This window comes from Scyliorhinus torazame, chromosome 6 (genome assembly GCF_047496885.1).
Source record: "Scyliorhinus torazame isolate Kashiwa2021f chromosome 6, sScyTor2.1, whole genome shotgun sequence".
NCBI classification, from domain to species: Eukaryota; Metazoa; Chordata; class Chondrichthyes; order Carcharhiniformes; family Scyliorhinidae; genus Scyliorhinus; species Scyliorhinus torazame.
The window spans coordinates 294,916,463-294,940,800 of record NC_092712.1 but is presented as its reverse complement, the minus strand read 5'-3'; the positions used below and the strand labels follow the sequence as shown (position 1 = coordinate 294,940,800).

Here is a 24,338-nt window from a genome sequence, read left to right as displayed (position 1 = left end):
CTCCCTTTTACAATTCCTCCTCCTCTCAGGAATGTACTTTAATTGAGTGTTATTTAATATCTCCTTGAACGTCCACCATTGTTCCTCAACTGTCCTACCCTCAATTATCTGTGCTCAGTCTACTTGGGCCAACTCTTTCCTCAGGACTGTATAATTACCTCTGCCCAACGCTAAAACTAAATATAGCACTCTGTCTTCTCTCACTCAATCTGAATTTGAAATTCTAGCATGCTGTGATCACTCCTTCCAAGAGGATCCTTAACGACAAGACTATTTATCAAACCTTTTTTGTTCCATAATACTAAATCTAAAACAGCCTGCTCTCTGGTTGGCTCCACGACATATTGCTCTAAAAAACAATCCCTCATTCACTCTATGAAATCTTCCTTGAGGCTACTCTTGCCAATTTGATTAATCCAGGCAATATGCATACTAAAATCACCCATGATTACCATTGTGCCCTTCTCACAAGCCCTCATTATTTCTTGGTTTATACTGTGCCCCATTATGAATGTGGGGTAACATATTCGCATGAATGAAGAATTGGTTAACAAACTGGAAGCAGAAAGCAGGGATAAATGGGGCATTTTGTTGTTGAAAGTCTGTGACTAGTGTGGCACCACAAGGATCAGTGCTGGGGCCTCAGCTATTTATGATCTATATCTCAGACACGTAAACAGAGAGTAATGTTTCAATGTTTGCTGAAGATACAAAGCTGGCTGGGAATGTAAGTACTGAGGAGGACACAAAGAGACTAAAGCAACAGGACAAGCGAGTGTAACAAGGTGGCAGGTGGGGTACAATGTGGTGATGTGTGTGCTTGTTCACTTTGTTAATGAGAATAGAAAAGTAGAATATTTTTTTAAAGGTGTGAACCCTTTACATGATAATGTCAGAGAGATTTGGGTGCACTAGTACAAGGTGTACAGAAAGTTAGTATGGAGTTAAAGCAAGCAATTAGAAAAGCAAATGGAATGTTGACCTTGATTGCAAGTGAATGGAGTACAAGAATAAAGAATTTTGTTACAATTGTGAAGGGCTTTGGTGAGACAACACCAGGAGCAGTTTGGTCTCCATAATGAAGGCAAGATATACGTACATTGGAGGCAATATAGTGAAGGTTCATAGAATCCCTGCAGTGCAGAAGGAGGTCATTCAGCCCATTGGGTTTGCGCCAACCCTCAGAAAGAGCGCCCATAATTGCCCACTCCCCCTATCCCCGTAACATGCACATCCTTGGATACTAAGGGATAATTTAGCATGGCCAATCCACCTAATCTGCACATCTTTGAGCTGTGGGAGGAAACCGGAGCAACCACAGGAAATCTATGCAGACACAGGGAGAAGTTGCAAACTCCACATAGTCACCCAAGCCTGGAATTGAACTTGGGTGCCTGGTATTGTGAGGCAGCTGTACTAACCACTGTGCCACCATGCCATCCTAGATTGATTCCTGGATGAGGGTGTTGAGACTGAGTAACTGGTTCTATATCTCTGCAGTTTCGAAAAATGAGAGGAGATTTCATTTAAACATACAAGACTACAAGAGGCTTGATAGGGTAACCCTGAGAGACTGTTACCCCAGGCTCGGGAATCTAGAGCAAGAGGGTAAAATCGCAGGGTGGGTCGACTTAGATGAGGAGAAACTGCTTCACTCAAGGGTTTGTGAATCTTTGGAATTCTCTACCCTACAGGGTTGTGGTTGGTTCATCGTTGACTGTATTTAAGACTGAGATAGACAGATTTTTAGTTTCTTGGGGAATCAAGAGGTTTGGGGGAGCTGGCAGGAAAGTAGAAATGGAGCAGAACATCAGATATGTCCGTATTGAATGGCGGAGGAGGTTCAAGAGGCAGTATGACCTACTCCTGCCCCTATTTCTTATGCTCTTATGTACTACAAGTGATAGCTTCCTTCAGTATCTCACCAGAATAGCCACTCTTTATATTGGAGCTGAAAGCAGGCTATTTAAATGCGCTTCACAATCCTTATTTATCTAGGGTTCAGACTGTGGTAATCACCACTGTTGTATATATTAGGAGATGTGTGGTAAGGCTCCTGTACTACAGGTACGGGGGTACTCCCTGCCTGCTGGCTCCGCCCAGTAGGCGGAGTATAAATATGTGTGCTCCCCTTACAGCAGCCATTTCGGCAGCTGCCGTAGGAGGCCACACATCTTAGTGTAATAAAGCCTCAGTTGTATTCAACTCTCGTCTTTGTGCAATTGATCGTTGATTGTGCATCACAGACACCCATTCTTTCGCGGGGATGAAGAGAGGAAATTAGTAGATTTGCTCATTTTTTTTCATGCAACAGGTGGAAGCTGTTCAATAATAGCTTTTGAAAGGCATCTGGCTAAATACTTGAAAAGACAAAACCTACAAGCCTAAGGTTAAGGAGAAGAGAGAGTAAGGCAAATTGGATCACTCTCGTCAAAGAGCCAGCAGCAGGAAGGATGGGCTGACTGCATGTGCTCTGTGGCCTGGATTTTAACCTGGACGAGCACTCTATGCGAAGCAGTGGGGGGGGGTGGTGGTGTTGTGACGTTGGAATTTCTTTCAGTGAACATTTCACCCACCCAGAAGGCTCACAGACAGGCCCGTCAGAAAAGAAGCCATCTGCTCAGGATAAACTACATAAGAGAGGGTAGGTTGGTTGGGGAGTGAGAGAGATGTCAGGGAGGGGATTCCAATTGCGAGGACAGGTGGACAGATAGCTGGGGGAGCGGGGTTTACTGGACAGCTTTTCGGGTCTGGAGAAAATACTCCTGCTTCCCTTGATACACAAGCGGCGATGAAAGGGTGTTTACCACATGGATTCAACACCTGAGTTTACCCAAGGCCTGGAAAGGTGGCCTGTTTACTCAAAAGACTGTTGGAATAAAGCCTCGTATCTTCATTATAAATGACCAATTCACATCTCTCAAATAGATTGGCCACCCACCCCTCGTTCCAGCTCCAAAGATGTGCAGGTTAAGTGGATTGGCCATGCTAAATTGCCCTTAGTGTCCAGAAAAAGTGTAGGTGGGATTACTGGGTTCGGGGATAGGGTGATGCGGGCTTAAATAGAGTGCTCTTTCCAATGGCCGCTGCAGACTTGATGGGCCAAATGGCCTCCTTCTGCACTGTAAATTCTATGATTCTATGACTAAAACCGAAGATGTGCAGGTTCGGGGTGAGTTCAGTTCCTGCTCCAGATCTTTTGCATCCTGACATGGCTGCCGCCCTCTTGTTGGAGTTTAAACTCAACCCTATGATTCTAGATGCCCAAATAGTAATCCAGAGTGGGAACTAATGCCGATTTTTCCCCTTCCTAACCCAGGACAGGAATTAAGTTATAACATTTCCTGATGGATAAGACTTAGTTCTCCAGCAGTGCTGCAATTGGGCCTAATCGGGCATTTGTACCATATTTCTAAGTTATGTAGTATCTCTTTTCACTTATCCTGAATGATCGACATTATATTTTCAAGGTTCCCCACTGATGTGTTGGCCAAGAACTTAATTAACTGATAATGGAGTTAAAACCACCAAAGCATTTGCTTTAATTTTGCCTGGCCCTTTCTTCCCCCACCTCCCCCCACCCCAACCCCCCCCACCCCCCCGCTAAATCTCTTTCCTTTTGTCTGAAGCCATTTTCTGCTAGTGAACACACCAACCTGGTAACTGGGCGACTCCCGATTGCAGCAAGTCTACGTTGACCTCTGAGGCCGTAGCAGGGAGGCTGCTGCAGGCTTGGGTCGCGCCCTGGGCCTGCAGTGAGGCTTGAGGGCAAGGAGGAATCTCTGCGGCTTCCCACGTATGGCTTAAAACTGCTTGGCAGCTGCTCCTCCTCTGCATCTCAGCTGCACAGCTCTGGGAGGAACCTGCTAAAAGCAAATCAGTCTCATTAAATAAATGTCACAATGCTCTAAGAAGCTCCACCAATAAATGACTCACAACTCTACCAAAATAAAGCGCGAGCAATTTGCAGAACAATTTTTCCTGGTATTTTTGTGTGAAGCTGAGATCCTAAAACATGAACGCTGATAAGCCACTGGGCACAGTGCCCAAGATGTGAAGGTTCTCATTTCTCTACATAGGATCTCTGCTTTCCCTGCCCACGCTTGTGACCCTTGGCAACACAACATATCTGCAAAGCATTTTCGAAGGCGATGAGAGATTAAAAAAAAGACATGTTGCTGTTTTGTTAAATTCGTGTGAAATATAAACACTCTTCCAAATAAGCGTCACGCACAGTAAAATGAGATACTAGTTTGGTCTTTGCTATTTAACCCTGCTGGTGTTTTGTTTCTGAAACATGGAGCCCAGATGTAATTCGGATCAGTAATGTTCAAAAGGCCATTTCTTTATCCATTCTAAAAAGCATCTATTCTGGTCTTGAGCTCATCCAAAGCTGCACTGGCCACACTAAGTCCTATTACACGTCTTTCCTAGCTGCGCTCGCTAACTTTTTAAAAATAAATTAAGAGTACCCAATTCATTTTTTCCAATTAAAGGGCAATTTATCGAGACCAATCCACCTACCCTGCACATTTTTGGGTTGTGGGGGCGAAACCCACGCAAACATGGGGGGAATGTGCAAACTCCACACGGACAGTGACCCAGAGCCGGGATCGAACCTGGGACTTCGGCGCCGTGAGGCAGCAGGGCTAACCCACTGCGCCACCATGCTGCCCCCTGCACCCGCTAACTTACAGTGACGCCCAACATCAGCAGCGTCTCAATTTTAAAATTCTCATCCATGTTTTCAAGTTTCTCTATGGCATCACCCCTCAGCAACAGGTGTAACCTCCTCCAGCCCCACGAACATTCACGATATCAGTGCTCCTCTGGCCCCTCGTACATCCCCAATTATCATTCCGCCGACACTGGTGACCATACCTTCAGCTGCCACAACCCTCCATTCTGGAATCGCTTCACTAAAGTTCTCTACCTCGCACTCTCCGTTAAGATGCCCCTTAACACCTTGCATTTTGACCAAGCTTTTGAGCAACTGTCCTAGTGTGTGGCTCAGTGCCAAATTTTATCCAATCATGTTCCTGTGCTTTGGCATGTTAAAGGTGCTATATAAATGCAAGCCTTAGTTGTTGCTATCATACTTGTAGGCCATATTAATGTGTCAGGTTATACCATGCCTCCAACATGCCAGAGCGGCATAGTGCAGGGAAGGATAGCATTTCCCGTAAAGCCTCATTTACATTGATGCTTGGAAGAGAGACTGAATCCAGAATGAACTGAAATCTGACCTACATTGAGCAATTCCAATCTCATGCCAAGTTTGTGCTGGCTTAAAGTGGATCCACTTCATAGGTAGCTATCACGCGGGAGCTAACTTTAATGTTTTCCTATGTAAACAGTGTTCTCAATTGACCTCCTTCATGAAGAGGCAGTACTCTAGATTGTAAATGTCTGCTCATCTGTCAATCCCCATGAATGCCTTTATCGACAATTTATTAAATATTGTCTGCGCAGGACAGTGATATAATTCCTCTTCTGTGAGATATTGGCACTAGCCTCCATATGTTAGTAAGGAGGACTTTGCAGGATCTACAGGGCTGGGTGTCCTGTGCCATTATTGTTTCCAGTGCCGAGGTTAATGCTGGGTGGCCCATCCAGTTTCATTCATTTAGAGTGATTTGGTACAACTAAGTCACAAGTAGGCCAGGCCAGGTAAGGTCAGCAGGTATCTAGTGAAAGAGATGGATGTTTACGACAATCATTTCATAGTCATTATTACCAAGACTAGCTTTTAATTCCAGATTTTTAATAATTGTCTTAGTGCAGTTTGAATCCATGTCCCCCAAAGCATTAGACTAGGTTTCTGGATTGCTAGTCCAGTGATATTACCAGTAAGCCGTATGTTTTGTTGGGGTCAATCCGTAAGCCATGGAATCTGGGGACAGGGAAAGAAGCAGGTGTGGCTCTTGCTGCTGGGGCCTGGGCCCTCCCTTGGGCTTAGGATACCTGAACAGGAACCCCACTCCCCCCCCCCCCCTCCCCCCCACACCCCCCACATCCCCTGGGCAAACAATGAAGCCATCAGGGTTTAGTTGGCAGCCTCCAGACACTATGGGCACACCCTGCTGCTGGTAAAATACCAACAGGGGTGGGAAGAGACCCTTAAGTGGCGAGTTGAGGGCTTCAACAGACCGAAGGCCAAGCGAGCCACCCAACACCTACTCCACCTCTCGTAAAACCCCAGTGGAGGTAGATAGGTGACAGGCACAGAAACCCACCTTCTCATCGATATTATGCCCCTTGAACAATCTGCTTCCTGGGTGCAGGGGTGTGGTGGTTTGTGCATCAGATTCCTGCATTGGTTAGACTATTCTTAGCACGCTGTGCACAGTATGACCTCTAAAATGGATGTAGGGGCATTGGAGAAAATGCACGACAAAGATGATAAGTAAAGGATGACAGACAGATTGTGGGCGTGATTCAGCGACCCCGTTACACCCAGTGCAGATCTGGGAGTACCGGTGAATCGCGCGTGAGCCCCAAATCGGGCTCTGGGCTGATGGCGAGTCAGCCGCCTGGCTCCACCCGGCATGATCTGGATCACGCCAAGCAAGGGTGGGATCCGGGGCTGCATGTTTAAATAAGCCTGTAATGGTTCATTTAAATGCCCGGATATCGGATCCACCTGGCGCGTGGGACTCAACGGCCATGCCTGAGGGACCTCCCCAGGGCGCCGTTTATTACTGGTCCACACAAATATGAACAGGCTCACAGGCCATTGGAGAACCCAGGGTGGTCGCGGACAGGGCAGGGTGAAACCCTGCCACTTCCCCAGCACTTGGGCATCCTGGCACTGACACAGTACATGGGTGGCACTGCCAGGGTTCTAGGAACACTGCCCGCATGCCAGGCTGGCTGTGCAAAGGTGCTCGGGTGCTAGGTTGGCACTGCCAGGGTTCGGGCTGGGGGGGGGGGTCCATCCCAATTAAAGGGGGGGTAAGGGGCAGTGAGGTCGGGGGGGGGGGGGGGGGCTGTGTTTCCCAGGGGCCTCATCGAGGTTATAGGGAGTAAGGGGAGAGTCGATAGAGCAGGAGTGGACCTGAAAACGGTGGGGGTAGGGGGGTGTGGAGAGGAGAAGATCAGGGCTGCAGATCAAAATGGCGCCCCGATCTGAGATCAGCTTGCCAGCAGGTAATCACTTTAAGTGCGTCCTGGGCAAGGAGAAGCACCACAAGACCAAGAAAAACAGCAAAGTGCCATTGAATAGCGGGGTGTTTCTCGCTGGCCCCGCCAAATACACCCGATAGCGGACATGGTTTTAAGTCCGCTGAATCGCACCCTGTATCAGGAAAGGCAGAACTGGCCAGGGCTTCTTTTCTTGAAAACAGAACTCAGAGGGTGGTCACCTGATAGAGACCTTCTTGTTTATAAAAAAGGTTAATTAGGGTAGACATAATGATGATGTTATCAGGAGTAGTGAGAGTTCCAAACTAGGGCCAATCTAAGGGAGTCAATAATAAATTGATTCAGGAATTCAGGAGAACGTCTTTATTCACAGACATGTGAGAGTGTGGAACTCACTATCACAAGGAATGGGTGAGGTGCCTCGATGCATTTAAGAGGAAACATGATAGAGAAAGGAATAAAAGGCACACAGATAGGGCTATATGAAGTTATGGTGCAAAGAGGCTTCTTGATTAATAAGGGGATCAGGAATTATGGGGAGAAGGCAGGAGAATGGGGATGAGAAACGATCAGCCATGATTGAATGGCGGAGCAGACTCGATGGGCCGAGTGGCCTAATTCTGCACCTATGTCTTATGGTCTCATTAGAGCATTAATGCCAGCATAATTGGGCTATATGTTCTGCTTCCGTGCTGTGAATCTCATAATTCTATGTAAGAACGCAACATAGCTTTACAAAAATGTCAGTTTTCCTTGCAGAGAATAACAGGCAGAATAAAACATTCTTCCATGTTACTTTGACCTTTTATATAATTACATCAAAAGTATTGAGCAGAGTCGGTTGGACAGTGTCAGAGGTTAATGTGGACCAACCATTGTTTCTTTACAATTAGACATTTCTCTCAGGTTTTAAAGATAAAAGGTCAGCACCCTTTTTACGCTCATCAACCATTTAACCACACATCTGCAGATCTTTCCAGCAATTTAAGGCTTTTTTTTCTGCATCAGAGTGACAACAGATTAAAGTGGTTCTGACAGGTGAAAACCTCCAATGCTTAGCTTATTCAAGAGAGGCATCAGATAATCTGTGGCAGCACAATTGGGCTGTCTGTGAAATGGCACATTGTTCTGGTTTTTTTAATCTGACAATTCTATCCCCTTCCTCTCTTGAAATTGCTGGCTCCTTGTTAGGTGCAGTTGCACAAGTTTTAGTCACTCTCTGGTACCAGGCCTCTAAAGACATTCTGAGCCTAGACAGCAGATCAATTGACTATGGGGTTTATCACTGTCAAAGTAAAGCCTTTCCTTATCCACTCTACATGTATGGGGGTCAGTTAGCACAGTTGTCTCAATAGTTTGAGCACGCTGCAAAATAATGCCAACAGCGCGGGTTCAATCCCCGGACCAGTTGTGGTACTTCATAGAGGCCTGCTTCCTTGTCTTGTCCTATGCTTTTTTTTTTAAAGTATTTTTATTGTAATTTTAACACAATATCAAAATTTACATAAAACATAAATTTAAAAAACAGAAGAACAACAAGCACATCAACAACATATATTTCACAGGTTGTCCCCACATCTGTGACCATAGTTTTCATAATCACGTATCCTTATTTACAATGGTGTACATAGTTACAAAGGGAACCTTTTATTTACATTCAAAGGTTACTAATGCAGGAATTCCTACCACCAAATTCTGTTCTTTTTTTAAAATAAATCATTTTATTGGCATTTCCCATATTTATAAGCAGTTGTATATATACACATCACATTTTTCTCGCCCGTGTTAATTTCCTTTATTATACAGAGAGGTTTAGTTTGTCTTCGTTTAACTGACCCTATGTGCATTTCGTTGCCCTCTGGATCGGTCTATGGTTCCTCACCCTCCCCTGTTGCCCTGCCCCCCCCCCCCCCCCCCACCCCGCCGGCTTTGGCTGTGCTTTGCTTTTATTTTCCGGACAGAGTGGAGAAAAAAAGAAAGAAAAAAGGGGGGATGAGCCCCCCCCCCCCCCCATATCTCTCATGGTTTCCCCACTTTCCTTCCGCTCCCCCCCTCCCCCCCTCCCCTGGTCTTTTGGTACATCATCTATCTTGGTGTTTTTCAAAAAAAATCTTATTAGGTTACTCCTCGTTGTTGGCCTCGAACAGGTTTTGGAACAGACCGACAAACTGCCCCCCAGTATCCAGGAAGCCTTCCTCTGACCCTCGGGTGGCGTACTTAATCTTCTCCAGGTGGAGAAATTCTGAAAGGTCAGCGAGCCAGTCTGCAGCTGTGGGTGGTGCTGCCGATCGCCAGCCGAGCAGGATTCTCCGGCGTGCGATCAGGGAAGCGAAAGCGAGGGCGTTGGCCCCCTTCCCCATGTGTAACTCTGGCTGCTCCGATACCCCGAAGATTGCCAGTATTGGGCATGGCTTCACCCTTACCCCCACAACCCTGGACATTGCCTCGGAGAAGGCTGTCCAGAACCCAGCAAGCTTGGGGCAAGCCCAAAACATGTGGGTGTGGTTGGCCGGGCCCCTCTGGCACCGCTCACATTTGTCCTCCACCTCCGGGAAGAACCTGCTCATTCGGGTTCTGGTCAGGTGCGCTCTGTGGACCACTTTGAGCTGCATTAGGCTTAGCCTTGCGCAGGAGGAGGTGGAGTTCACCCTGCTTAGTGCTTCACTCCAGAGTCCCCATCCTACCTCTGTCCCTAGTTCGTCCTCCCATTTTTGTCTGGTCTTGTCCAGTGGAGTCCGGGCTCTGTCCAGTAGCTGTCCGTATATTTTCCCACATATTGCTTATGCCTATCGGGTCATCTAGTAGTGTGGTTTCTGGGGCCCCGGTGTCATGTGAGAGTACCTTTAAGAAATGGGTATTTATAAATTGGTGTGTATATAAATATCTGTAGTGAGAGTACCTTTAAGAAATGTGTGATGACTACTGCAGTGATGTCAGAGAGTGGGTGGAGCTGGGCTGTCTGTCAGCTTTTTTTTACTTTTGTTTTAGGCTGTTTGCTGCAGGGTGTGTTTTAGTTTCATTTTCAGAGCTGGATAGCTGCAGCCACAGCCAGAAGGTGGATGAATCTCTCTCTGTAATCTAAAGACTGTAAATCGATCCTGGTGATTTAAATCTAATAACAGTAGTGACTTTAACCTGATGGGCTTCTGGTAAAAGGTGTTTTAAGTCATATGGATGTTAAAAGGAAAGCTTCAAGGATTACTTAGTGTTGTAGTCTTTGGGGGTTGTATTTGAATTGATGATTGTTAAGGTGTTCACTGTATGTTTCAAAAAGGTTAACTTGAGTTCATAGAATAAACATTGTTTTGCTTTAAAAATGACTTTTCCATTTCTGCCGTACCACACCTGTAGAGTGGGCCATGTGCTCCCCATACCACAATCTATTAAAAGTCGCGGGTAAGGTGAACTCCATGATACACTTTGGAGTTCTCTAAACCCTGGCCAATAACACCGGGGTACCCTACCGTCTCTTTGCGGAGGAATGTTTTATTTGGAGGTGTCTCGCTTTTGCCCAGGTTACGTTTGTAGCCCGAGAAGGTTCCAAACTCTTTCAGTATTTGTAGTATTGCCTTCAGTCCCTCCTGTGGCTTTGAGACATAGAGGAGCAGGTCATCTGCATAGAGTGAGACTGTGCTCTCTGTCTCCACTCCGGATTCCCTTCCAGCTTTTCGCATCCCGCAGGGCTATCGCCAGGGGTTCGATCGCTAGCACGAACAAGAGTGGGGCAGGGGGCAGCCCTGTCTTGTTCCTCTCTGCAGCTGAAAGTATTCAGAGCCGGTGGTGTTAGTTCGAACGCTCGCTTTGGGAGCGTTGTACAGGAGCCTCACCAAGGCAGTGAACCCCGTTCCTAGCCCAAACCGTTCCAGTACCTCGAGGAGGTATTTCCATTCGACTCTGTCGAAGGCCTTTTCTGCGTCCAGGGATACGATCACCCCTCGTCTTCTCTCCCCAGAGGGGGTCATTATTACGTTCAGCAGCCGCCTGATGTTCGCTGTGAGATGCCGACCCTTGACAAAGCCCGTTTGATCCTCTGCGACCACCTCTGGTACACTGCCCTCCAGCCTTTTGGCCAGGACCTTTGCGAGTATTTTCGCATCCACGTTCAGCAGTGAAATGGGTCTGTATGATCCACATTCCGTCAGGTCTTTATCTTTTTTGGGTATCAGTGAAATTGTGGCCTGCGCTAGCGTGGGGGGCAGGGTGACCCTTGCCAGTGAGTGTGCGAACATGTCCCTTAAGTGTGGGGCCAGGACTGGTGCAAATTATTTGTAATAGTCCGCTGGTGAGCCAATAGGCGGCCAGCCTTGTCTCCATGTTCGTAGAAGGTCCCCCGTGTCTGACGGAGTTGGTACACTGCTTTCCTAGTGGATAGCAGGTTAAAGTCCATTTGCAGCTTTTTTCTCTCCGCCAGCAGCCCTAGGTCGGGGCCTCGGAGTATTTTCTGTCGACTTCCAGGATGGAGTCCACCAGCTGTTGCCTGGCCACCCTCTCTTCCCGATCTCTGCTTGCCTTGTAGGCTATGATCTCTCCTCTAACCACAGCCTTCAATGCCTCCCAGAATGTGGAGGGTGAGACCGCCCCGTTTTGGTTGTTACTAACATAGTCGCCCATGGCCCGCGATGTTTTTTGACAGAAGGCCTTGTCGGCCAGGAGGTCCGTGTCCAGCCTCCACGTGGGGCGCTGGGCCCGGCCTGTCTCCAACCTCACATCCATATAGTGGGAGCGTGGTCAGCGATAACGATTGCGGAGTACTCCATGCCCGTGATCCCTGGAAGCACCGATTTCCCAACTGCAAAGAATTCGATACGGGTGTATACCTTGTGTACTTTTGAGAAGTATGAAAATTCCTTCTCTCCTGGGTGCAGGAACCTCCATGGGTCCATCGCCCCCATCTGCTCCATAAATGCTCCTAGTTCCCTAGCCATGCCAGTCTTTTTCCCTGCTCGGTCGGTCAGTGGGTCCTGTACACAGTTGAAGTCGCCCCCCCCATGATCAGTCGGTGTGTTTCAAGGTCGGGGATTTCTGCCATGGCCTTCATTATGAATTCTGTGTCATCCCAGTTGGGAGCGTACACATTTGCCAGTACGACCGGTGCCCCTTCCAGGACACCACTGACCATGACGTACCGTCCCCCTGGGTCCATAACTGTCTTGTTTTCCGTAAACCTCGTCCTCTTGCTAATTAATATTGCCACCCCCATAGCCCTCGTCCCGTAGCATGAGTGGTATGTCTGTCCCACCAGCCCTTTCCTACCAGCAGTTGGTCCTTCTCCCTCAGGTGCGTCTATTGTAGGTAGATTACGTCTGCTTTTAGGCTGCTTAGGTGGGTGAAGACTCTGGATCTTTTCACCGGGCCGTTGAGTCCCCTTACATTCCAGGTAACAATCCTGATGGGAGGGTTTTTGACCCCCCTGGTCCTGCGGGATCACCCATACTTACCTGGTAGACGCGCCCCTGCACTCCAGGATTTCCCTTCATTAGGGGGCTGTCCCAAATGGCCACAGTCGCCGCTCTCGCCATGAGGCCGGGCCCCAGGGCTCCGGGGTTTCCTTTTGTTCAGGGGGCACCCAACATGGCCGCCAGTTGTGTGTACACAACGTGGATGCGCCCCTGCACTCCAGGGTCTCCCTCCGCCCTGCAGCCCTCCCGAGTGGCTGTTTGTGGCGCCATCTTGGTTCTTCGCCCTGCTCCATGCCCGCCGAGGCCTGTGTTCGTGCTGCTCATCTATCTCACCCTTCTCTTTGTTTCTCTTCTGTTCTGCGCTCTCCCTCCGACTCCTCTCCCCCCCCCCCATAGTCCCTGTCCCTCTTTCCCCCCACTGTCTTCTTCCCCCCCTTCTGCCCAGTCCCCCACCCCCCTCTTTGTGCCAGGCGCTCCCTCTCCCCTGAGAGGCGCTATGCGGCCCTCCTTTCTTCCTGCCCTCCCGTGTTGGCCATCCTCACTAGCACAGTGGCCCCCCTCCCAGTACTTGCCCTGCTCTGGTCCTGTTTTACCTTCATTTTGTTTGCACTTGTCTCACCCTCCTGTCCGCCTTTCTCACCCTCGTTCACCTTGCTCCGCTCCCTCCCATTGCATTGAGAGATGGAATGAGCCTGGGGACGAATCAGCACAGTCCCGCGCAGCACACCAAACACGTGAGTACAGTTCGTGATCTTATTGTCTCTGTTTGCGGTCTGCCCGCTGCTCTTTGTTCTGATTCTTCCTTTCTTTTCCATCGCCGTCGCTTTCATGATGGCCGTTGCGGCTGTCCCTCCCCCAGTTTGTTCGCTCTAACGAACTCCTCCGCTGCTGCTGGGGTGTTAAAAAACAGCTACTTCCCCTCGAATGTTACCTAGAGTTTGGCCGGGTATAACATCCCAAATTTCACATTACTTTTGTGCAGTGCTGATTTGGCCATGTTGAATTCAGCCCTTCTTTTGGCCAGGTCCACCCCAATGTCCTGGTCCACCCTTGTGATCTTCCCTTCCCACATGCTCGATTTTGCCTGTCGGGCCCACTTTAGGATTTTTTTCCCTGTCTTGGAACCTGTGCAGCTTCACGATAATTACTCTGGGCTGCTCCCTGGCTTTGGGCCTGGGTCGGAGTGACTTGTGCATCCTGTCGATTTCTGGAGGGTTTTGAAATTTCTCCCTCCCCACTAGCTTGCCCAGCATTTGGGTGACAAAGCCTATTGGGTCTCTGCCCTCCATCCCCTTGGCAAACCCACTATTTTTACATTCTGCCGTCTGGACCTATTTGCCTGGTCTTCCACTTTCCCTCTTAGGCTCCCCTGGGTCATTACCAGCCTTTTCACCTCAGTTTCCTGAGTTACCATCCTGTCGCTCAGGTCTGAGGCGGCCCTCGCCAACTCCTGAATCATTTTCTCCTGCACCTCTACCTTCCTTTCCAGGCCATCAACGGTTCGCTGCTGGGAAACCCCCCGAAAAAAGCCGCAATTTGTGGATCTGCGGGAGCCTCCGCCTTGTCCTCTGCTTGATGTGGAGTGGCGTCCCTCAAGATACATAACTACGTGTCACTCTATAACACAGAGAGATACCCGTAATAACCCCCAATGGGACAACCCGATTGATTTCCCTGTGGGGGGGGGTGGGCACATGGAATACGTGATCTTCCACACATAGTGGAGGCCCATCAGCCAGGGCTGATAGAATCGTCTCTTAAAAGCTGGTCGTCCAGATCGGGACCTTTGTGCTCTAAACCACACTGTGGCCTATTCTTCCGGCAGAAAATACGTCACCGTTTCCATTGATCTTCTTGGGTCTCACCATACATGTATGCAGCAGAGGTTGCTGGTCTGTAATTAGAACCAAGAATCTCAGCTGAAATTTCTCCTCTCTAACTTGCTTAGCTTCGTGGTAACATGCCCATGGCAGAAGGTGAGGGATTTGAATCTCGGGAAGGGAAGATGGGATTTCTAGTCCATAAATATTGGATTTCCAGTGGGGAACTTGTTTCTAATATAAGTTGAGGGGCCACCATCTTCTCAAATCAATCTTGCAATTTCCCTCTCCCCTGCTTCGGCCAAGAACCGATCCATGTTCAAAAGGAGTGCTTGTTCCAGGTCTGCTGGATGTAATGCACAGGGAGAAATGGGTTACCTCATGTTCTGTTCGTAGGCTTTGCTATTTAACCTTGGGAGGGATTATCATACCCATACACTATTCTAGCAATGATCACTGCATCGTCATCTTGTGTGGGAAGCCTCGTTCCATTTGTTTTACTTTATCTCCCATCCCAGAGACAGGGGTCTGAATTTTCCCTGCGGAGACAAGGTGAGACACTGGAGGGGAGGGGGGGGGGGGGGGGGGGGGGGGTTGAGAATGGTGGAGGGAAGAGAGAAGGATGGGATAATCGGAGTGAGTTGCATTAGGACAGCTCCCTGAAACATTCCCACCTTTGGGGGACGTCCCATATCACAGGTGGGGGAAGAAATTTGACAATCAGCTCCAACAATGCAGGCAGATAATTATGCCCAATTAGTGGCCCAATTAGGGGTCACTTCCTGATGGTGATGGGAGTGACCCTGCCATTGGATTTACACCCCACCATGTGTGGAGGCAGACAACTCCTTAAAGGCCGTCTCCAGGTGGTAAGTTGGGGAGTGCCACCAGAGCCTCAATAAAGGCACCACCAAGACAAAATAGATGGCACCACGGCCAACACCATACCTGTGGAGAGGGGTCCCCTCCACATTGGTAGTCCTGGCTGCTGTGCCCCTTTGAAATCTAATGTTCAATTGTTGATTACTTCTTGCGCTGTGCTACCTGCCTCAGCAGCACCCACCTCTCCCAGTGGAGCTGCCTCCATACATGATGGGCCCTCCTATTAGGCCTCCTGATTGCCTGATCCTACCGCCATCCTTAATTGGACCCAACTCCTGGGGACAGCTTTTCAATTGGTCACCTTAAGGAAGATTGCTTTTGTCATCCCACCACAGATACTCCGGGGTTCTTGCTCCGGAATTGACATCGACATTGGGATCGTGACCTGACCAGGAAGGTCCAGCCCAATGCGACCAGTTCCATTTCTGCCTTGCCTTACAATCCCCTCAAATGTGACTCTGATCCCGAGAGTCAGTTAACTCAGCAAAAACCTGCAATCTACACAATGGGGCGGGATATAAAAGAAAGATTTCTACAATTCATTTAAAGCTATGAAACAAGAATGACCTTCTAATCCAACATATCTGGACATTGCTGAGCCAAACTTTGATGTGTAAACTATCTCAGAATTTCTTTAGAGCAGCTGTTGCTCGAATTCACTTCCGGCTATAAAGAAATTCAATGTAACCATGTGTTTTAGTCTCTTGATGATATTTTAAGGTTCGATAGTGATTTAAATTTGCAAATTCAAATAGCTGATTTTAAATGCAGGGCTGGATTTATCTGGCCTCACCCACAGCTGGGAGTTTCCGGTCTTGCCAAAAAGTCTAAAGACTTCAGGTAGCCTCCCCAATGTTTCTGTTCACACCTGCAACACTTCACGCAAGAAAAACGCGGCCGCAGGATTTACCTGGAGTCGTGGACCTGCTTTCAGTATTGGCCAAACACCCATCTGGCTGCGATTTCCCTGGTTCCGCTAATTGTCCGTTCAATACTTTCTTTTGATTTCTTGAGGAATCACCGGAAGAGGATCTTGTCCTTCCTGTTTTGCCCTGAAGGTTCTTGTAGGCCATATCCAAAGACTTGGACCTCCTACGACAGGTTCTGCTGTCAGTGGCAGAAGAATCATCTGCCACCATCACAGGCCCATTTGGGTCTTGGCAGTGCTGACCGCTTCGGACGTCTTCATTCCTTCCTTTCGTTTTGGACCGGTCACTGTGCAGGTTATGCTTACGGTTCAGCTTTTCACCAACTCTGTTTGTACATGGCCTTAACTTTCCATTACTGGTCACTACAGTTTTATGCTCTGCGGTTTCCTCAATGATACACTCCTCAGAACTGAGTCCAAGCTGCATTGGGTTCTGTAAAGCCTCCATGTATGATTTTCTGAACAGGCGCCTTCTTTCAAAACACATGGAATCCTGATGATTCTTTCTCCGTTGGCATGGACTGCTCAAGTCTGTGGCAAATGTTAAAACTTTGGTATTGATCCTGTTCCCAGTCATGGGAACCACCAGAATTTCATCATTAACTGTTGGCGTCTCTGCAAAACCAGGTCGAACTAAATTTGGTAAAGGAGACACTTCAGTGTCGTTAGAATTATGTGGAGACAACAAACTATCTCCTTCGCTGGAATCTCTGGAATGCTCCTGTTTGACATCGCTTTCAAAAGATGGACTGCTCCCCGATAAATGAGTCCCGCAGCCCATTTTATCTTCCAGAATTGCTGATTTCTCAGATGGCACCATTGCGTCATCGGGCACGCAATGGTCTGGCGAGTTGCTGTTTTCTGTCATTTGAGGCATCTTTTCCGTGGTGACACTGGTGTCTATCAACTGGTCATGGTGAGCTGTACTGTAGTAGGAATGGGTCAGCGTGGTTTTTGGCTTGTTAACAAATGCAGGGTTAATTACGTTCTTCCAGTGCACTCTGAGGATATTAGTGCCACTCGTTAGAAGGCAGCTGTGCAGTGAACAATTCCTCTCACGGTTCACATTTTCTAGAAATTCCATGGTGAAGACATTCGGGTAGATGCACTCGGGGACAGGAACCTCTTCTAAGGACTGCCCATTTCCGGAAAGGCATTTTAGCACCAATTTTGCGGACTGATTCCCCTGTGGTACGATCTGTATATAAAAATCCCCAGCCTTGAGGGGAACTCTGTGCAGAGATGCTAACTGCACCACCACTTTCTCGTGGACACAGAGAGGCCAGCCTTCATGACGGAAAATGAGCCCTGTGTACTTCGCCTGCAAGTAAAAAGAAAGAGAATGTTAACATGCAATTCTGCTCAAGGAGCAAGATAACGGACTAGCTTTCCACCGCCATGCTTTCAGCTGCCCCCTGGACAAAAGTCTTTTCCCAAAATGCCTCCTACTTTATAACTCGCTACTTTATAACCTACTACTTTGAAAACGTTGCAAGTCAACCCTCCCAATGTCTCCGTTTTTTGGTTGCTTGTCCACCTTATATGTTCGGTGCAAAACAAATGCAAGTTGTTGTTCGTGCCGCCTCAGCTCGCTCAGCACTGACAAGGATTAATGTTCATCATTTATTAACACACTTTGATTCATCAGGAAGTAAGAATTGACTAATTTTTTAAAAATGAATCCAGAGTACGCAATTATTTTCTTTACAATTAAGGGACAATTGAACGTGGCCAATCCTCCTAACCTGCACATCTTTGGGTTGTGGGGGTGAAACCCACACAGGCACAGGGAGAATGTGCAAACTCCACACGGACAGTGACCAGGGGCCGGGATCGAACCCAGGTCCTCAGCGCCATAGGTAGCAGAGCTAATCGCCGCGCCAGTGTGCCGCCCCAAGAATTGACTGTCACTAATCAAAATCAATACGTATTGGTTAAATGAAAGAACATCACTGCTTGGTTTTCATTAATTTGCTCAATTTAGTCACTTAAAAATTTATTGTCAAGCGATTTTTTCAATCTATTGATTATCTTCACAACCAGCTTTCCTGATTTCTATCTTCACAGCCCGCTCTCCCGATTTCTCAACATCACACGAATAGAAGCATGCGTTTTCTTAATCTAACGGTTGCAACATCAGGTTTCCTCCATTGATTTGGGGGGGGCTGAGTGAGGGAATGCATTCAATCAAAGTGGAACTGAGTCACATAGAGAAGGGAAATCCCAGTTCAATCCCTGGCGCACGCGCGGTTACTTAATCACAGCTGGACTGGCAGTGGGATTGCTTCAATTGGCCTTAGCATCCCTCCGGTGAGGGGTAAACTAGGTAGGGTTTCACTCCTGATTGTGCCCCTCTCAGGGATAGAAGATTGTGGGATATATTCTCTGGTCCCGCCCACTGCTGAAATCGTCACGGGCGGGAGGAAAAATTGAACAGACTGTTTAAAGGTTCTTTGACCTTGGGAGTAATTTCCGGTCTTGAGGCGGGTATGACTGGAAAATCCCGCCCCAACGCTTTAATTCCCATTCCTAGAGATTTGGTGTGCAATCTAACCGAATGGCAACAAAGTCACGTGACGAGCGCGTTTAGCCAGGTGTACCATGGTGCTCACAGCGCCTAGTTTGCTTCATGTCCACGGGGACAGAGAGAAATCCAGGTCACCGCATGCACCTCCTACAGGCCATCTCCAAAGCAGCAGCGGAAAATTCTGGAAAGGAAGGCACCTGCTTGCTCGGCTAATTGTGCATGTTCAGGTGACCATTAAAGGGGAAGTTTGAGAAACTGCTAACCTGAAAAACGAAGAAGCAAATGCAGGATTTCTCAAAGAGACGTTGTTCATGAAGCACTGCCGAGAAAGAACACAAACATTTTCCAGAAATGTTGATGCGCCATAAATTGTGTCAAATGTGTAATTCTATCAGTTTATGAAGATAAACATCCCTTCTCAAGAAAATATGACGTGTAATGAAACACCTTTTCTACTTTTTATTTACCACCCATTTGTTAGAGAGACTCCCAAGACCGATTGTGAAAAAGTCACTTTTTATTGATGCTTTGATAGGGACTGTTTATTGCAGAGCATCTCCACACGAACACAATCTCCCTCAGTGCTGGCTGACACGTCTTTATATACACATCTGAGTATAATGAGCTAATCAATATCCAACACCCGTTAACTGTATTATCTTAAACTATTCGGGGTGAAATCTAACAGCCGCGCTTGGACCGTGGTGCAACGCGGCCGGTAAATCTCACGAGAGGCCTCTATTTACCCAGCTTGCCGCACCCCGCAAGATCTAAAGGAATCTCGCGAGATGTCGCGATCTGGCTCACCTGCACATTAAAGTAAACTGATGGAGTTACCCAAGGTGAGGGATCCCCCCCGCCTCGGAGACCCCGAGCGAGCGCAGGTAAGTACTGGTTTCCACAAACGGGGAGCAGGTGGACCGTCACTTCGTGGGGTCCCCCAGGGGATCAGCAGCCCTGTGTGGCTGGGCTCTAACAATTTGTTCCCCTCCCCAACTCGGTAGTTGATGGTTGGCTCTTTGCATTTTCACAGTTCACAGTTGTCTATCTTCTCTACTTTCCACAAACACCTCCCCATCCCATATACTTCAACTTATTGTTCATGTGTAAGCTCGGAATCTCTGGGATGCCCGTTTAAAGAATCACGTTTAAGCCACTTTCCAATTCACCCCATTAAAAACTGAGGAATTAGAGCAGCAGGGTGGCACAGTGGTTAGCACTGGGGCTATACCGCTGAGGACCCGGGTTCAAATCCCGGCCGTGGGTCACTGTCCGTGTGGAGTTTGCACATTCTCCCCGTGTCTGCGTGGGTTTCACCCCCACAACCCAAAAGATGTGTAGGTTAGGTGGATTGGCAACGCTAAATTGTTCCTTAATTGGAAAAAAAAATAATTGGATAATCTAAATTTAGAACAAAAAACAGTGGCACAAATGGTAGAGGTTGCCAGATAGTAATGAGGAGGGAGCAGGAACCAGGACCGCCCGTCATCCCCCCCAATCTCTGCAGTGGTGTCAATGTCAATTCCAGCAGCACACTCAATCATTCCAACTAGCTCAGCACACTGAGTGCCTTGCACACTGGTATCTTCTGACTCTATATGGCTCAGTTGGATAAGTTATGAAAGAAGATGACAAAACATTTATCCATGCGCTAACCTCTAGGTAAAGATCCTATTTATATGTGTAAAGCTAAATCCATTAAAGCTGCTTCTACATTGCTGTAATGCTGCTGACTCCTAGTGTCATGATATCATGTATTTTACAACAAGACCATGGCCAACTTGTTGGATTTGGTTAGGCCAGAGGCTGGGAAGACTCCAGGGGAACGTTTGCTTTGGGGACGTCTAACAAGTCCCATTGGCACTAACAGAGCAATACAGAACAGAGGTAAAACTCAATAGCCCCCAAGCACCATGATGCATGATTAGTCCATGCCTATTCATTGCAATACAACAAGCACATCAACTCCAAGCTGCCTGCTCATTTCAATGCCCAGAACTAGCTACACTGCTGTTTGGTGATGACAAATATTGTGAGTGCCTGGAGCCAGTTAAAGATAGCCTGCTTTGCTTAATACTAGCCTTGATCTCTTAAACGGGGATGCATTGTGATTAGAGCTGGGGCTGGCAGCTATGTAGGAATTCACTCTGACCTGGTAAACACTAAAGAATGGTGCAATGTGGGAGAGAGTGGGTTCTGATGATTTTTGAACCTTGTCCTGAAGGCCTTGATGGAGAACAGGGAAAGGAAAAGGGCCCCATGCTTATGAGGGTCCAGGAGGCTCTCTCAGAAGGCACTGTAAACAGATAGCCAAGACGATCAATGCCAGGAGTCAAACCCTGAGATCGAGGAGCAGTGCCCCAAAAGTTCAATGACTTTCCATGAGTGGTCAAGCTCAGAGAATCCATGTTAAAATGCCATATTCTACCAACTGGAACATTAGCCTCTTACGCTGTTTAATTCACCACACACACCCCTCACTATATAGCAATCGTTTATCAATTAAGATTCATATAATTTATTTTCTCCAATACACTCTCAGACATTCACTGCTATGAACCAAATTAAGTAGTTTTGAAATATGGTGGAATAGAATAAAGATGGAATTAGATTTACCCACAGCAAGGACCCACAAACAGCAATGTGATGACAACCAGATCAATGGTTTTAGTGATAAAAACATAGATAATAGGAGCAGGAGGAGGCCATTCGGCCCTTTGAGTCTGCTCCGTCATTCATTATGATCATGGCTGATCATGCAACTCAGTATCCTGTTCCTGCTTTCCCGCATATCCTTTGATCCCTTTTGCCCCAAGAGGTATATCTATCTTGTTCCTTAAAACATAGGGCATGATTTAATGGCTGCGTCCTGCCGGAATCGGATGGGATGAGGCCAGTAGATCCCAGGAGAAGCCTCTCCCGGGATTCCCGACGGTCATTATGCCACACGAGATCTAGCGAGATCTCACCAGATGTCGCAATCTGGATCACGCCCACAATGGGTGGGACCCAGACTTGCAGAGTTCAGTGAGTTTAAAAGCTCACTCAACTCTGCCAACGCTATATCAAACCAGCCTTCCAGAGGAGACCCCCGCCTGGGCGCTGTTCAGCACTGGTCCCCATAAACAGGGACCAGGCGGAGCAGCACTTGGGGGCAGTCTCCCAGGCAATCAGTGGCACCCAGGTGGGAAGGTTGGCACATTGGCACCACTGATGCCACTGGGTACTTTGGCACTGCCACCCAGGCACCCTGGCACTGCCACCTGGGCATCCTGACAGGGCCACCCGGATGCCCAGGTGACACGGGCAGGCTGGCAGGAGCACTGCCAGATGCAAAGCTGGCAGTACCAAGGTGTCCAGGTGGCATTTTGCTCAGGTCGGGATCGGGCCCAGGGTGCCCAGCCCCTATGAGGTTGGGTGCGGGGTTTCTCGAGGACCCTCCAATATGTGAGTTGGGGCATTGGGGGCTCCAGGGGTTGCGTTGGGGGTCGAGAGATTGGGCGCTATTTAAATGTAGCCTCGACGTGCCGTTCCGCGTTGAGGCCCAAAAAACCCAATGCTGTTAGATAGTGGGGCCGTTACCCCAGGAACTACCCCTCTAATCCCACCCAGAACTGACCTTTTTTTTTGGTTAGTGTCATAATATACACCAGTATATCATGGTGCAGACACACACACACACACACACTGATGGACATGCAGTGGGACCAATCAGCATACACAACACCGCAGCCAATCACCAGTGAGAGCACACACACTATAAAGACAAGGGACAGGAGAGTTCCCGCTCATTCTAGTAGCAGCCAGATCGGAGCACAGAGCTCACAGCCTGCAACACAGACATTCACCATGTGCTGAGTGCATCACCTGGTTAGGACTAGGCAAGGGTGAACAGTTAAAGCTGGTATTGCATTTACCCACAGTTCAAGTATGTTAATATAGTTAACCTTATAATAAAATAGAGTTGCACCACTTCCAGTGTTGGTGACCTGTTTGTGATCCAGAACACCCAACACATCAGTTAGATCGCGCCCAAAATGTTTTGACTTCAACTGCTTTCTGTAGCAGCAAATTCCACAGACTGACCACTCTCTGGGTGAAGATATTTCTCCACGCCGCAGTCCTAAATGGTTTACCTCAAATCCATAAACCATGGCCCCTGATACTGGACTTCCCCCGCCATGGGAAACATCCTTCCTGTGTCTACTCTCTCTAGACCTGTTAGAATTTTATAGGTTTGTATGAGATTCCCCTTCATTCTACTAAACTCTAGACAATATAATCCTAACCTGACAGCATGGTGGCACAGGTTCAATTCCGGCCTCAGGTGACTGTGTGGAGTCTGCATCTTCTCTCCGCGTCTGCGTAGGTTTCCTCCGGGCTCTCCGGTTTCCTCCCACAGTCCAAAGATGTGCAGGTAAGGTGGATTGGCCATGCTAAATTGCCCCTTAGTGTCCAAAATATTTGGGGATAAGGTGGCATGGGCTTAAGTAGGGTGTTCTTTCCAAGGGCCGGCGCAGACCCGATGGGCCGAATGGTCTCCTTCTGCACTGTAAATTCTATGATAACTATTAACGGGCTCAATCTCTCCTCATACATCAGTCCCATTAACCTCGGGATTAGTCTGATATGCCCTCTCTGCACTCCCTCTATAGCAAGAACACCTTCCTCAGATAAGGAGACCAAAACTGCGCACAATATTCCAAGTGTGGTCTCACCAAGGCCCTGTTTAATTGCAGAAAGACATCCCTGGTCCTGTACTGAAATCCTCTCGCTATGAAGGCCAGCATACCATTTGCCTGCTGCACCTGCATGCTTATTTTCAGCGACTGGTGTACAAGGACACCCAGGTCTTGTTGCACATTCCTCTCTCTCAATCTATAGCCATTCAGATAATAATATGCCTTCCTGTTTTTGCTACTAAAGTGGATAACTTCACATTTATCCACATCATACAGCATCTGCCATTTATTTGTCCACTCACTCATCTTGTCCAAATCACACTGAAGCATCTCTGCATCCTCTTCACAATTCACCCTCCCACTCAGCTCTGTGTCATCTGTAAATTTGGAGATATTGCATTTAGTTCCCTAAATCATTAATATATATTGTGAATAGCTGGGATCCTAGCACTGATTCCTGCGGTATCCCACTAGTCACTGCCTGCCATTTGTAAAAAGATCTGTTTATTACGACTCTTTGTTTCCTGGATGCTATCTATATTACCCTCAATCCCGTGTGCTTTCATTTTACACACTAATCTCCTATGTGAGACTTTGTCAAGGCCTTCTGAAATTCCAAATAAACCACATCCACTGGATGCCCTTCGTCAACTCTATGAGTTACACCCTAGAAGAATTTCAGTAGATTTGTGAAGCATGATTTCTCTTTCTTAAATCCATGCTGACTTTATCCGATCTTGACACTGCTTTCTAAATGCTCAGCTATAAAGGGCTAGATTAATGGCATAGTGTTGGTTAGATGGCTTTTGTTTCGGTGCAGCATCGTGGGCCGAAGGGTCTGTACTGCGCTGTATCGTTCTATGTTCTATGTTCTATTGTCCCAAAATGGGACTGTGTCCCCACGCCTACGTAAAAACGCTGGAGTTGCGGATACAGGCCCCCGCACGTCCCGTTTTT

The 24,338-nt window shown here is 47.8% G+C and overlaps 1 protein-coding gene across 9 annotated transcripts in view; it reads right to left on the bottom strand.

Moving 5' to 3' along the window:
- Positions 1-24,338, bottom strand: part of plekhg4b (pleckstrin homology domain containing, family G (with RhoGef domain) member 4B) — a 455,924-nt gene that overhangs the window by 120,479 nt on the left and 311,107 nt on the right. For 8 of the 9 annotated variants that reach the window (XM_072509880.1, XM_072509886.1, XM_072509884.1 and 5 more), the window contains 2 exons: positions 16,155-17,493; positions 3,657-3,866 (listed from right to left, as the gene is read on the bottom strand). In XM_072509880.1, the coding sequence (XP_072365981.1) occupies positions 3,657-3,866; positions 16,155-17,493 (1,549 nt within the window). The remainder of the gene's footprint in view (positions 1-3,656; positions 3,867-16,154; positions 17,494-24,338) is intronic. The other variant, XM_072509882.1, reaches the window with a different exon arrangement.